At 37.3% G+C, this 15,313-nt stretch overlaps 1 protein-coding gene across 2 annotated transcripts in view; it reads right to left on the bottom strand.

The window, feature by feature from the left end:
• The window catches only part of CEP85L (centrosomal protein 85 like), a 124,664-nt gene that overhangs the window by 85,492 nt on the left and 23,859 nt on the right, over positions 1-15,313 (bottom strand). For both annotated transcript variants that reach the window (XM_056125071.1, XM_056125070.1), the window contains exon 3: positions 5,790-6,577. In XM_056125071.1, coding sequence (XP_055981046.1) covers positions 5,790-6,577 — 788 coding nt within the window. The remainder of the gene's footprint in view (positions 1-5,789; positions 6,578-15,313) is intronic.

A 15,313-nucleotide genomic window follows, 5' to 3' on the forward strand; every position in this document is an offset into this window, starting at 1 on the left:
GATATAAATTGTTTCTTTCATCACAATGTTCTCATTACAACATCAGTTTCACACTATAAACTGTGAAGAAATGATTTTTTTCTAAGTAAAACTGAAATAATATTTTTGCTTTCATTCTGCCTTTAATAGAAATTTTAACTACATACTTATGGATTATAGAATACTGCAACTCAGATGATCACATAGAATAAAAACTCATTCTTTTAATGGAACTTACTATTTATCCTGATGTGTAAAGATTAAATTATAATAAAACATAATAAAAATTAAAATACTGTTGCTCAAATGCTTTTTACTTTAAAATAAAATCTAATTTACAGGGTGCTTAAAATAAATTAAATTGTGGGGCACGACACTCCAAAGTGATCAGGGGTTAGTCATGGCTCTATGCACAGGAGTGATTTATGACAATGCTCAGGGAAACCAAATGTGGGGCCAGTGATGGAACAGTGTCAGTCACATGTAGGCAACCACTTTACCACTTGTGCTATTCAAACATAAGCAAGCAAGTACCTTCATCTCACTATTGTCTCTCAGGCCCCTAAAAATGAATTTATTTTTCAACATTTAGTATTATCGTTTATATCTGTGTTAAAAACATTTGTCCAATGCAAAGTATGTATGTGCGTGTATTAAAAAGGTCAAGATCCAGATATCCCCTGATATCAGTTAAATTGCCCTATAAAATTCACTCATAATTAATATGGCCATAGGACAAGCTAAGTATAACTACTTTTGATTCAGTGGGTTGTTTTCAGACTTTCCCCAAATTAAATCTGATCAAGATTTCCTAGCTTGGACACAAGAGGGCAGACCAACATAAAGTAATGAATTTCCCACTACCTAGAAATTAATCTTTTAAATTGATCTTTTCATCTTCTGGCAAAACAGGAAAATAATACATTTTTTAACAAAATCTACTCATCTCTTAAAGTAACATCACGCTTTAAAATGCCTAAAAGTTACCCATAGTGAATGAACAGAGGAGTTAGAAACTTTCTTTGCACACAGCAAACCCAGGCTCAATATCTAGCACCTCATATAGTCCCCTAAGCACTGACAGGAGTGATTCCTGAACTCAGAGTCAGAAGTAAGCCTGAAACATGGCAAGCTGTGGCCACAAAACTAAAACAAACAAAAATTCTAAAAGTTATACACCAAAATGATACAGGAAAGCTGAAACACAATACCAATTATATTATACAATATGTATACAAAAATCAGTGCTATGCCCTTTATAGATACCTATTGAGTATGTAATAACGTCATAGCCCATTTTCTGAAAATGTCAGCACCTACATCTTCCAGTAGAAATTATATGGATCTCTAAAAAAATACTTGTCAAAATGAAATAAAAGTAAAAACTTCCTTTTCAGATGATTTTACATTTAATAATAAAATACTTCATGTTTGAAATACATTTCATATATCATGTTAAAAAATAATGAAAACTAAACCTACTTTTCAAATTTTATATTTTTCATATATAAAACAAATCACCCAGTAAAATACTTGCAATAAGTTCAATAGATGCCAAAATTTTTGTTGATATGTTACTCCATGATTTAACTAGGTGCAAAATTTTCAACTTCCTCTTTTTGTGGGATTCTGGTTGAGTCATACACAAAAGTATTCTGGAGTTATACCGGGCTGAGCTCAAGGGTAACTCCAGGCAGTGCTATGCAGGTTGAGGGAGAGGCCATATGAGGTGCTTAGGGCTAGCTATACCACAAGGCAAGAACCTCAACACCTGTAGTCTCTCTAGCCCCAATCTTCCTTTCTTCAATAATTACAACTCTGAACTTGAAACATCCAAGGAAATACAATTTAAAAAGATAAATGTAAAGGAGGAGATGGAGAAAGAACAGTGAGTAGGGTGTTTGCTTTGCACACAGCCAACCCAGTTCTATCTCCAATACCCTCATGTGTTCCTCCAACCACCAATTCCTGAGCACAAAACAAAACAACATGATAAATGGGACCAGATAATATAGGATTTGCACTGTGTGCCTTGCATACAGTTGAGAATTGACCTAGGTTTGATTCCTAGCACTAAATATGGTCCCCTGAGCCCTCCCTAAAATGATTCCTAAACACTAAACACAGTAGCTTAGAGTAAGCCCTTAGTACTAAGGGCTGTGGCAAAAAAAAAAAAAAAAAGACAAAAAACTGTCAAAAAGACTGCATCTTTTCTACTGTCAGGGAAAGTCACTATAAGGTTAAATAAATATGGCTGCTGTTGTAAACTGAAGTGTGTACTCTCCCTTCCCATTCCTCTATACTCCCCACCCCATCCTACCCCTACCACCCCCCAACACACAAACACACACACACACACACACACACACACGAAAATAAAACAAAATCAAGAGGGACATGGAAAACTACCCCAGACACCTCTTCTCAAGAAGAAAGCTATTTGCTTTTTTTTTCATCATAGATCTTAGAATCCGGAGGATTTAGCCAGTTTTTGGATTAGGTAAGAGAGCAGTGATATACAGTAGTTAAATAAATATAATGGCTGCTGTTGTAAACTGGAAAGAACCAAAAATAGTGTAGGCATTGTGCTAAATGGCCTACATCCTAACTAAGGCCACAAATGACTTCCCTTCATTCACAAAGAAAAATGCTTCAGAGTATAACACTATCCTGTACTTTAGCTAGTTTAGCAGGAAATCATGGCAATCAAAGAATATTGTGCGCATAGGACTCAGATTGGCTCGGTAATTATTCTGGACATAGTCCTAAGAGATAAACTTCCATAGTACAAAATATCTTTTGAGAGAGAAAAGACAAGGCAAATGTTAGAAGCAAATGAGATTTTAAAAAAACTTAAGATTTACAAAGTTCTTTGCTGGTACTAAATTAAAATTTTATCCAAATTCCATAGTTGTAAAAGAGGGTTTTTCATGGTAAGTCAGTTTTTCAGCTGTGCTTGAAAAATCATATATTCCTTCATTTTTATTAAGGATTTTCCCTCTCTGTGAAAATTAGACTAAGAAGAATTCAATGTTTTAAAGTGACTTCTTAAACAAATGAAACAAAACAAAAATACCCTAATATAAGAGCTTTAAACGATAGTACTTAGAAGCTACAAGATGAAGGTATTTAACCATTTTTGTCCTGAAATACTCCAAGACAAAATGTGAATAAGAAGAGAAACAGTCATTTAAACATCTCCACCAAAATATATATTCTTTACCAGTTTAATATCTAATTTAAAATGTACAGGCTGAGAACTGAAGAAGTAATACAGCAGGTAGGGACATTGCATGTGACTAATAGATTTGATCCCCAGAGTACAGAGCCGGGAATAACCCCTGAGCATTGTTGAGTGGGTCCCTGAGCCCCAAATAAAATTTAAGCAATGGAGAAATAGTACAGAGGTTAAGGTACTTGCCTTGCATGCAGCCAATCCTGATTTGATCCCTAGTATTGCATATGGTCCCCCATACAACTCTGTCAGTAAGGAATCACTGAGCAGAGCTAGGAGTAAGCCCCGAGCACACCCAGGTGTGGCTGAAAAAACAAAACTTAAATGCACTTTCATAGGGTAGAAATAGCCATAAGGACTAAAGCTCATGCTCTGCATATGGAAGTTCCAGGTTCTATATATAGAACACTTCTGGGATAACCCCAAACACCGAGTCAGGAGTAACCCAAGTATGGCCATTGCACCATAGCACTGTAGCACTGTCCTCCCCATTGTTCATCGATTTGCTCAAGCAGGGACCAGTAACGTCTCCATTGTGAGACTTGTTGTTACTGTTTTTGGCATATCAAATAAGACACAGGGAGCTTTCCAGGCTCTGCCGTGCAGGCGGGATACTCTTGGTAGCCTGCTGTGCTCTCCAAGAGGGATGGAGGAATCGAACTCAGGTTGCCGCGTGCAAGGCAAATACCTTACCTGCTGTGCTAGTGCCCCAGCCCAGTATGGCCACTGTGGTCCCAAAATAAAAACAAAAAAAGGGGTATTATAAATAAATCACAGCTAAAATTAATCAAAAAAAAGCAAGGCTTTCTAGAGTCCATGCAAAATTTTCTCCTCAGAGCATTCTTCATTCTCAATCATGTACTCAGACAATTTATTTGCTTTACAGTGTACCTCAAATTAACTACCTCTTCACCTTGTTTCAAAGTTGGGGGGGGCGACTTTCTTTACAGCAAAAGTTCCTCCAAGCAAAATAAAATAAATGAACCAGCATGCTTTTAAATTCACCCAATTGCGTGATTTGCCGTACTATGATACCTATTTCAGACTGGCATTAAATCCTCAGCGCCTTCAGTTCTGAATAAACACACTGACTGAGAAACCACTGCCAGATACCTTCTCTCCTATCATGACAAACACTTGAAAACTGAAATGACAGCGTTTAATAAAACAGGATTCTTATCTTTCAATCACTTTAATTGGAAACTCACAAATATATATGGTTCAATTCTCTTTTTTTGATTTCTAATTTGCAGATCACAATGACAATTCTGTCTGATTATATGATATAGATGTACATAATCAAAGGCACATAAATATATTCAACATTCTCTAGTGAATACAGTACATTAGACTCTGATCTGGTATAGTCTCTGTCAATCTGATCTATTTTATCATGTATAATCTATTAAAAGATGATTTTATCACAAATACATGATTTCCTTATACTTTCATAGAATATATTATTTGAATCTTTGTTACTTTTAATTAATAGTAATAGGAATACTAATTTTAAATTTTCACTCTAGGGAAATTTTCTTACTGTGAAAGGATATTTCAGAAAAAATTGATAATAAAATAGATGATGGTATTTATTAAAATTCTATAGACCAGAGAAAGAGCACAGAATGTAGCGTGCTTGCCTTGCACATGGCCAAGCCCATTTCGATTCCCAGCACCACATAGGGTCCCTGGAGCCCCACCAGGAGTGATTTCTGAGCGCAAAGCAAATTCCTGGCAGGTGTGGCCTCAAAACAAACATAAATAAATCTAGGGATAAAAGGAACTGTAGAAAATTAGAATAAAAAATATTTTCCAGACCAAGAAATTTATGTTTGTTATATTAGAGAGTACATACTAATTTTTTATGTATCATAAGGTACATTCCTTAAACTGATTAACAAAATCTTGACACTCAATAATTTTTTCTGGAGGTAGAAGCCTCTCCTGGCTATGTTCAGAGGCCATGTATAGGAATGGGATTTGAACCACTGTCACAGCCACAGTTGCATGCAAGAGCCATAACGTCTGTACTATCTCTCGAGTTCTCAAGTTCCAACCTTTGTTTTTTTAATATCACATCTACTCTATAAACCTGAATATCAGTCATTACCAAAACTTTATAAATGACTTCAGTCCCATCTTGTCATTTCACAGATGAAGACACATAGCCCAGATACTATTTTTAAATATAAAGTGACAGAGAATTACACAGGTTCAGAGTCTGATAAACCAGAAACAATTCAAGAATTTATTCTCCCCCACTCAATGATCTTCCCATTATACCAATACACCTCCTTCCATGTTTTCTTCGACTGAGGACATTTTGGTTACTTTTATTTCCACTTTACAAATGAGAAAGAAATTAACACCCAAACTAGGAGCAAGGTTTTTAAACTTTTTACTAATTAGTTTCAAATTACTTTCATTCTAGTAATTTTTTTAAGTTTAGAACGTGTAAGTTTATGGCAGGGAAAAGGAAAAGCCAAACAATCCAGTTATGTGCAACACTTACATGAAGTGTGCTATATAACCAGCATCCACTGGAGGGAGGCAAACACCAGATTCTGAATCTTACCTGCATTGGTGGTTCACTTTCTGGTCTAAGTTCTTCAATTGGTTGCTGCTGCCAAGGAGCTAAACTGTAAGAGTCCTCTGTAGTTCGACCTTCCAAAGGGTTTGTCCGCAACTGCTCTGTCAGCCACATCTGTGTTCTCACAGAAGGCTGAATAGGAACTCCACCTACTGCTTGCTGACCAAGCATTAAGTATTTTGGAGGTTCAAAAGCCTGTGAGCTTGTCATAACGGGTTTGCTTTCCGGTAAGGCACTAAAAGTCATGTCTACGGTTTGTCTCCTAAGTGCACAGGGAGAGGCTCTAATGCTCTCTTTGCTACAGCTCTCAAATTTATATTTGCAATCCAATGTTGATGATCGTTTTTTATTTATTTCCTTGTCCTCCAGCTTAAGCATTTCCATACTATCATGTAAGCAGGTAGGCCCAGTTGTCCTTATTTGTGATGTAGAGGCCTTGCCTCTCCCTGCCTTTCCCAAACTACTTCTTGACTCTTCTGTGTGCATGATGCCACTCTGGCTGCAGTTATCAGAGGCAGTGAGTTTGGATAATGATGACCACTTCCGGAGGGGCCGAAAATCCTTCATATCTAGTGATGAATCCTGTTCCCCCCTACTGAAGCTTCCAAATGTCTGCATGAGGGTGGTACTCCATTTTGAGTCATCAGATACCAGTAATTCTCTATGTTTGGAAGCTGAAGAGCTGGAATTAGATGGCATGACATGAGCAGTAGGAAGAGCAACCATTGATCGACTAGGTTTAAAAGACAATGTGCCACTTGAAGTTGAATGATCTGGAAAAAAAAAAGGCTAAATTAGTAGCAATCTAGCACTGTAGCACTGTCCTCCCATTGTTCAACGATTTGCTTTGCTTGAGCAGGCACTAGTAACGTCCCAGAACAAATTGTGAGACTTGTTACTGTTTTTGGCATATCAAATATGTCATAGGTAGCTTGCCAGGCTTTGCCGTGCGGGCGAGATACTCTTGGTAACTTGTCAGGCTCTCCAAGAGTGGAGGAGTCAAACCCGGGTCAGCCACGTGCAAGGCAAACATCCTACCTGCTGTGCTATCACTCCAGCCCAGTAGGAATAAAAAGGGTAAAAAATAAGGTGATGTATAAAAATACCTGAATATGGGGTCTAGAGCAATAGTTAAAAAAGGGTAAAAAATGGTAAAAGGCCCTCCCGTTGATCATCAATTTGCTCGAGCGGGCCCAGTAACGTCTCCATTGGAGACTTTGTTGTTACTGTGTTTGGCATATTGAATACGTCACAGGGAGCTTGCCAGGCTCTGCCGTGCGGGCGAGATACTCTCTGTAGCTTGCCGGGCTCTCCAAGAGGGGCAAAGGGATCGAACTCGGGTTGGCCATGTTGGCTGCGTGCAAGGCAAATGCCCTACCGCTGTTGCTATAGCTCCAGACCCGCTTCAGAGCAATAGTACAGCAGCTGACCTTGTGCATGGCCAACCCAGGTTCCATCCTAGCAGTATATATCATCCCTAGTACCCTGCCAGGAGTGATTCCTGAGCATAGAATCAGGAGTAAGCCCTGAGTACCTACCAGGCATGGCCCAAAATACACACACAAAAAAAAAAAAGAAAGAAAGAAAGAAATCTGAACATAGCTTTGAGAAGGTGAAAACAAGTTTTTCTGAAGCTTTCTATCAAAATAAGAGGAGCATTAGCTATAATCAAATATATTTCCAAACATTATTTTCTGAAAAACATGGAAACAAAGTATATGTTTTTTATCATCTACTTGCAGATGAGAAATGACTGGATAATAAGTTAGTTGTATATATTTTATTTATCTAATTACTATGCTTTAAAATAAAATATCTCCATACTGGGGTTGTTCTCCAATCTTGAACAGACAATCTAGAAGGAAGTTCCCAAAATAAAGGCTACCCTTACATGGTGAAGAAAGGAAAAAAGCAGAAATATGCCTTCACATTTTATTCTGTATGCTTTTTTTAACTTTTCAAGAAGTATAACTTTAAAACTTCTGCAAAAATGTTTTTTCTGACCTCAAAGAGTTTGTAATATCTCAAGAGAACACTATTACCAAATATGAATATGGTGACTGTCTCACTTTCCATGGCACAGCCAAAACCTCTGAGACCAGAGACTCCTAGTCCTGACTAATACTTACATTTGTTAATCAGCTACATTCCTAACTACCTTCACTAGGTCAAACACTTCCAAAATGCACGGAAAATCAACAATTGTTAATATAAATCAACTGAACCTTAATTTAGTGTTTACTGCTACAAATTTTAAAAATACATACTGTTAATAAGATAAAACTGAATTCTAAAAGTCTTTCATCCAAACTCTAACATACAAAATCAAAATAATATACAAACCAGTATATAAAAAGGGGATATAGGAAATAACACTTTTTAATAAATTGTTCTGCTGTTCTTTTACTATAACATCATTCTCCCTGGCTCTAACTGCAGTTCTTAAGGTGGTCTGTGAAAGATTAAAAAATCCTGATAAATCATCACAGATAGAGTGCTATCTGATTTATCATAACATTCAGAATTCATTACTGTCAATCAAAAGTAAGAATAAAGCTTAATTTATTCACACACATATGCACATAAATACACAACAAAAATGCATGAACAGTCTATTTCACTGTACATATAATATGAAAAAGGGGGCATTTAGACAAAGATAATTCATAAAATTATGACTTCAATGATCTCACACATTAAAATTATGTTATTTTTCCTAACCGAACAATTAGAGGTAGATACAATGCAGTTTCTTAATTACACTTATTATAATTCCTTTATTATAGTTCCTTTATTACAATAAAAATCTCCAAATACAAGTTATTGTGATGGCACTGGGTCTGCATATAGATGTTACAACAGCGAAATCTGAAACCAATAAAGAGTAGTCCTTTCACAAACTAGACCTCAGCATTCACAGACTGCACACAGCAGATAACAGTTTCAGACAAGTTTCAATTGCTAGGGGAAAAAAAATATAAAGAACATCACAAAACCTAATATACAAGTGAATTATATTTAAGGTAATATTTCTGAATTCTGAACAAAATCCCAACCTTGAAATAATCAGAGAGCTGGAGAGACAGTACAGTGGATAAGGTGCTTGCCTTACATGCAGCTGACCCACATTCCACCCCAGAACCCCATATGGTCCTAAGAGTGATCCTTGAGTGTAGAGGCAGGAGTAAGCCCTGAGTACCACTGGATATGGCCTCAAATTAAATGTACTAGTAAATAAAAAGACCTGAGCTTTTTTTAAAAAAGTCATCAGAAAGTTACATAACTGCAAAAAATTATCTAAAATATTTTAATAAAATGCATCAATATTAAAAATTATGAAATATTTTCTAATTTTAAATGAAAATGTTATCTCAAATCTATAACAATTAATCATCAAGACATAAAACATCAAAATACTATTCCTTTTTACCTTTCATGCTATTGTCATCATCATATATCGTATGGGGAGAGGAAAACATTTTTATGCCACATGTAACCCACACTCATTTTTTCCACTTCCTTTCCCTTTGCTGATGCTTTTGTTGCAAATGTCTGGTGGGGGAGAGAAGTGGGGTTCATACATCTGGCTATGATAATTACATACTTGGCTGAGGTGTTAGTCAGGGGTCACATACTTTATATGCAAAGCTTGGACATGTGCTCTCCAGGAGTCATTCATTTATTTGTGATGCAGCATACATTGTAGTAGCAGAGCTTGCAAGTTGTTGCTACAATGCTTGCACCATTTTGAGATGCAGTGCTCACTAGAGATTGCACACTCTGGTACCATCAGGAAATCCCAAACAACAGAGCTTCCAGGACTGTCCTCAGTACACACAGGCAGCATTACAGATTGAACCCACGATTCTGGGCTGTAAAGCAGGTTTTCGTCACCACTAGCCATCCTTGGCCCCCTCTATCCATTGCCTTTTAAACAAATGAACACTTCTCAGTATTCCCTATATTTTCCAGCATCATTTAAATATCTTTACATATTCTAACCTATGTTTTGATAGGAAACGAGTGAAATAAAGTAACTCAGCAGTAACTCAACTTTCTTAGCAATGTATTATGTACCAGGCCCTGGACCAGGTAGAAAAAAACACAAATATAGTATTTATTCTCAATAAAACTAACAATGAAGCCCCTTCCCCTCAGGGTTTACAGCTTTATCATTTCACACTGTTGCACAGCCAGGACTACAGTTCATCATAGGAAAATACAATTAGAAAACTAGGTAATAAGAAGACAGAAAGAAAAGGCAGACTATTCCTGAGAGAACTTTCATAGTAATAGCCAACTTCTTAACAGCAGTAACAAAACCCAGAAGACATGAAGCATCTTTAAAAGATTAATCATAAATAACTGCAACCCAAGAATTGTGCTAAGGTAAGCTATTTTTCAAGACTGAAGGAAAAAATATTTTTCAGCTAAGAAAAACAAATTAGAAATTGTACCTACAGAATAACTAAACAAAATACTAAAATTTATTTAGTTTCTAAAAGAAATAAGGCAAAAAAATTCTGAGTCCAAAATAAGACTCATGAGAGGGGCCAGAGTGACAGTTTATCAGGTAAGGCATTTGCCTAGCATGCAGGTGAACCGGGTTTGATCCTCAGTACTCTATCTGGTTCCCTGAACCTCCCAGGACTAATCCCTGAGCATGAAGCCAGGAGTAAGCCCTGACCACAGCCGGGTATGGCCCAAACACACGCAAAAAATTTAATTTAAAAAAATGAGTCTTTTGATTTGTTTTGTTTTGGTCATAGCCTATAGTTTTTTCAGGGTACTTCAAGCTCGGTGCTCAGGAATCACTCCTAGATGTTGCTCAGGAACCAGGCAGTGCTAGGGATTGAACCATTACCTTATACATACAACACCTGCACTCCAGTCCTTTGAGTTATCTCCTCAGTCAAATAAGCATGATATTTTTTTTGGTTTGGGGACCACTCCCTGAAAAGCTAAGGAGCTACTCCTAACACTGTGCAGACACAGATAAAGCCAGGGATTGAACACAGGCATCCTGCACACCGTGTATGCATACTATGTTTTAGCAAAAAGAATGAGCACGTTTAAAAAGCAGTTAAGGATATAAGCAAATAAATAATAACTGCATACATGAATAAAAATAATTTGGTAGGAGACAGGAGTCATACTACAGTTGATAGGGCATTTGCCATATATATATTTGACACGGTTTCACTCCATATGATCCCTAGAGCCCTGCCAGGAGTGATTCCTGGGCACAGAGCTAAGAGTAATCCCTGAGAACCCCTGGGTATAACCCCAAAATAAAACAAACTAAATTTGTGAATAAAACAGAACCAAAGTATTTGCTAACTATGAACATATAACTCTTGGCAATGGAATATTACATGACAATTAAATGAAGTACTAATAAATAGTACAGGAGTGAATTTTGAAAACATTAAGCTAAGTTAGTCACAATGAACCATAATGAACTGGTTTTTTTTTTGTGGTAAAAGTTGCACAAGTATAAGGATATAACAAAAGACATTAAATTACATATGGTATGTGAACTCTATCTCAATAAAATTATCTTTTTTTCCTATTAAAAGAGAGTGAGACTGGAGATCTCGTTCATGCCAAGCGTGAGCTCATCTCAGGTTCTATCATCAGCACCACATGGTTCCCCATCAAGTACTTCTAGGAGTAACCCCAAAATGCAGGCTGAGAGTACCCTCTGAGTATCTGTGGGTGTGACCAGGAATAAAAACAAAAGCACAAAAATAGAGAAGTATATAATTTCTTATAGATAAGAAAGAAAATGACATGGAAAACACTAAAAGAAAGCAACCAATATGGGGAAATCATGAAAAAAAAAGAACAGAAAGTATGAAGTATTTTTAAATGTATAAAAATATAACAATCATAATAATGAAAACTTACTTAAACAATAAGTATTGAATAAATAATAGTTTTAACCATTGTGGGAACCACACCTGGAAAAACTTGAGGACCATCCAGTGGCTAGAATCACATATAATAAAGCATGTGCAAGGCATGCTGTTTCTACTTTTTGACCACATCTTCAAACCCATGTAAGTTTCTAAATCCAAGAATATGTTTATAAAAGTACAACTCAAACAGAAAGTCCTATTTTGGCATCGTGGTATCTTAAGAGTTTAAAAATAATTTTAAAAAGTCTAGGAAATGTCATGAACATTAGAACTGTAAGTCAAATATCAATATAATGAAAAGCATGCTTCCTGAAATGCTTGCTTTCATTTTTTATAGTTTAAGGATCCTGAGAAAGTTATTTCACTATGTCAGGTATTTGGCCCATTGTCTAATAAATGAACAGTAAACAATTCTGTGAAAATCTTAAGCTTCTACTTTGTCATTGTCAACTCATTATTATCCATAATCTTATTTCTTGACTATATTTTTGAGTGTACTTTATGAAGTCACTATAAACCCCTTTAAAACAGCAAATTGACAAAAGTTCTAAAATTATCTGTTCAAAATAATCATAAACATTATGATTAGTAGATATTTATGGTAGTCATCTCTCAAATTCTTTTGGGAGTCTTTCAACACAACAAAGAAAATTCTTCTAAGGGACACAAGGACAGCTCTGTAGCAAAGCACCTGCATTTCATGAGCTAAATCACAAATGTGGACCCCTCCACAGAGCAACATGCCATGTTGATGCCAGCACCACAACAAGTATGCAACTCAGAGAAAACTGCAACTGAAGAGCAAAACAAACCAATAAGCAATTCCTTTTTTAAGTTGTAAGTGCAAAAAGGGAAATTCTTTTCATAGCCTATTGGCTTATATTAAAGTGGCTAGAAGGTCAATACCATTTTCTAGGTAACTCCCAATTTAAATTTACTCATCAATGTACTTTCAAAGACTCATAAGGGTTATTTCTTTTTTATAAAAATTTTTACAAATCAAACTATACATAATATCTTAAATTGCTATATAATATATTTAAGACAAAGTTTCTCTGGAACACAAACTAGTACTTGAGAGAGCAGAACAAATAAGAAACTATCATTGATTCTCTATCCATATTTTCTATACAAAGTTTGGGAAAAGGAGAAAACTAATCTCTTCCCTCCCCTCAACACTTGTCTCTGTAACTGAAGAGTCCTTTCAGGTCAGAGGTGCATGATAAATGACAGGACAGGATTCTACAATGAACTAAATATAACTCATCTTAGTTAGATTCAGATATCCCTACTCTACCATGCCAATAATCAAAACAGCAGGAACAAATGGATGGACTAATGGCTGATACAGTAGGTAAAGACAAAGTCTAGAGCTAGAGAGAAAGTTCAAAAGGCTGGAGTGAATGTCAAAGGTCCAGACTCCATCTCTGGTCCACAGGGGACTTCTGGAATGGTACTGGTGACTCCTGGCACCCTAGCCAGGCCCAAGCATTTAATAGTCTAACCCACACAGATGGATCAAGTATGGTTGGGCCACTGAGGCACTGAGTACTACTTGAAAGATCCCCTCCAAATTAATATCCATTGAGATACAAAATATGTCTCTATATCATTCAATTTCTGTAAATTTATGAGTTATATGCCATGTTGAAGAATTAAAGTTCAAGTGCCTGGAAGAAAAGTACAGTAGTTTACAATGCCTACTCTGCAAGTGAATGGTCACATTTTAAACCCCATGGGTCACCACATATACCAAGCACAATTCTGCCACTTCTGTTAGTTAATCTTGGCAGCACAACTCTCTGCAATCCTGAGTGTCACAAGTGATTTCCAGCTGTGGCATTATCAGGTGTGTGTAGGTGTGAGAGAGCACCACAAAAAGTTGTGACCCCCATGACAACTAAAACAATATGAGCAACACAAGGAAGTGAGCATGAGTGAGCACCATAGCAACCTCCAAAGAGCACTACAGCCAAAACCTGCATATTGTAACTTAAGAGCCCGAGCCCACAGAAATTGCATATGCAAACACTGCAACTAAAGGATAAAGGATCAGAAACTTCCAATAAGCACCACAGGTGACTGTGAGTGCAACAAAACCTGATCTGCGATCCCTGGTAGGACCATAAAAGCAGTACCATAAGCAGGTGTATAGGGAACCTCCAACCTTGCAACATGATCTGTATCTCTAAAAGAAAGGGAGAAAGAAAAAGGAATAGAACACTAAGTATATCAATCTTACAAATCAAAATCGTCAAGAAATGGCATAAAATCCCATTCTGAATAACAGAAAACAAAATCTAAACAGAAAAACATATAGGTTATTTTTTAAATTTTAAAATTCAAATATATTATTTTAAACACTTACACAATTAAAAAGAGTAGAAGGTAGAAAATGAGAGGATTTTATTTGTAGAAGGATATAAACAATAATTGTTTTTGACTACTCCTTGATATTTTATGATTTTATAAGCCAAATAATAATCTGTGCATAACCTTTAACCTACTCTCACATGCAAATAAAGAACTTATGACTATAAAGGCTAAATTACTTTACCAAGTACCGATCTCAAAATAGAATCCTGGTCTCCAATATCTCAACCTAGTGTTGCCTGACTATACTATGTTTCTCACGGCATCTTTCCATCTGGTTTCTTCATTCTAAGGATAGATCTATCTTACATAGTTAGAATTAAGAGCTGGATTTGGGGAGACAAAGAGCTAATGCACACAATTTAGAAAACAAGAGGCATTACTGGAAGCACCATGCTCAAAGAACTCTCTTCCTCATCCCAGCACTTCCAAGTGCAGTCCAATAAAGCAAAGAGAAACATGAGGCTATTGTAGTTAGACTTGTTATATAAACATGGGTACTCCATTAACATAAAAAGATTATTGTATTCCCACGAGCGGCCCTCCGGCTCGGCCATGGACCCAGAGACACATCGACCCAGCAGCTTTGGGCAGAAATGTGAATGGACTATGCATTAAGCTATTGGACAGCCAGGTATGAGGGGGCAGTGACTGGGCAACTGCGGCCTCATGTGATGGGGGCGGAACCAGCATGTCTTTCCCGTCCGGCCCAGAACAAGAGTTGCCCCCCATAAGCAGCTCTCTGGCACAGCCATGGACCCAGAGGCACATGGACCTAATTCAGAACCCAGTAGCTTTTGGCAGAAATGTGAATGGACTACGCATTAAGCTACGGCACCATGCAGCCTGCCTCCCCCACCCCAGGAAAGGGTGTCTGTCTCTTCCCCCTTACCACCCCACCCTCGGCACAGTGGCCGCCGCCTCAGACAGTACTGGACAGCCAGGAATGAGCTGGTGGTGACGGGGCAACTGCGGCCTCATGGGCTGGGATGCGGAACCAGCACATCCTTCCCACCTTGCTAAGACCATGAGTTGCCCCCCCCCCCAAAAGTGGCTCTCCAGCACGGCCATGGAGCCAGAGGCACACAAACCAATCTCAGAACTATGCGGCTTTTTGCAGAAATCCCTCCAGACTTAATTAGTAAAGGTAAAGGTAAAGGCCCTCCCGTTGATCGTCGATTTGCTCGAGCGGGCCCAATACCAGAAATCCAATGG

Source organism: Sorex fumeus, unplaced genomic scaffold (genome assembly GCF_029834395.1).
Source record: "Sorex fumeus unplaced genomic scaffold, SorFum_2.1 ptg000054l, whole genome shotgun sequence".
In the NCBI taxonomy this organism is placed as follows: Eukaryota; Metazoa; Chordata; class Mammalia; order Eulipotyphla; family Soricidae; genus Sorex; species Sorex fumeus.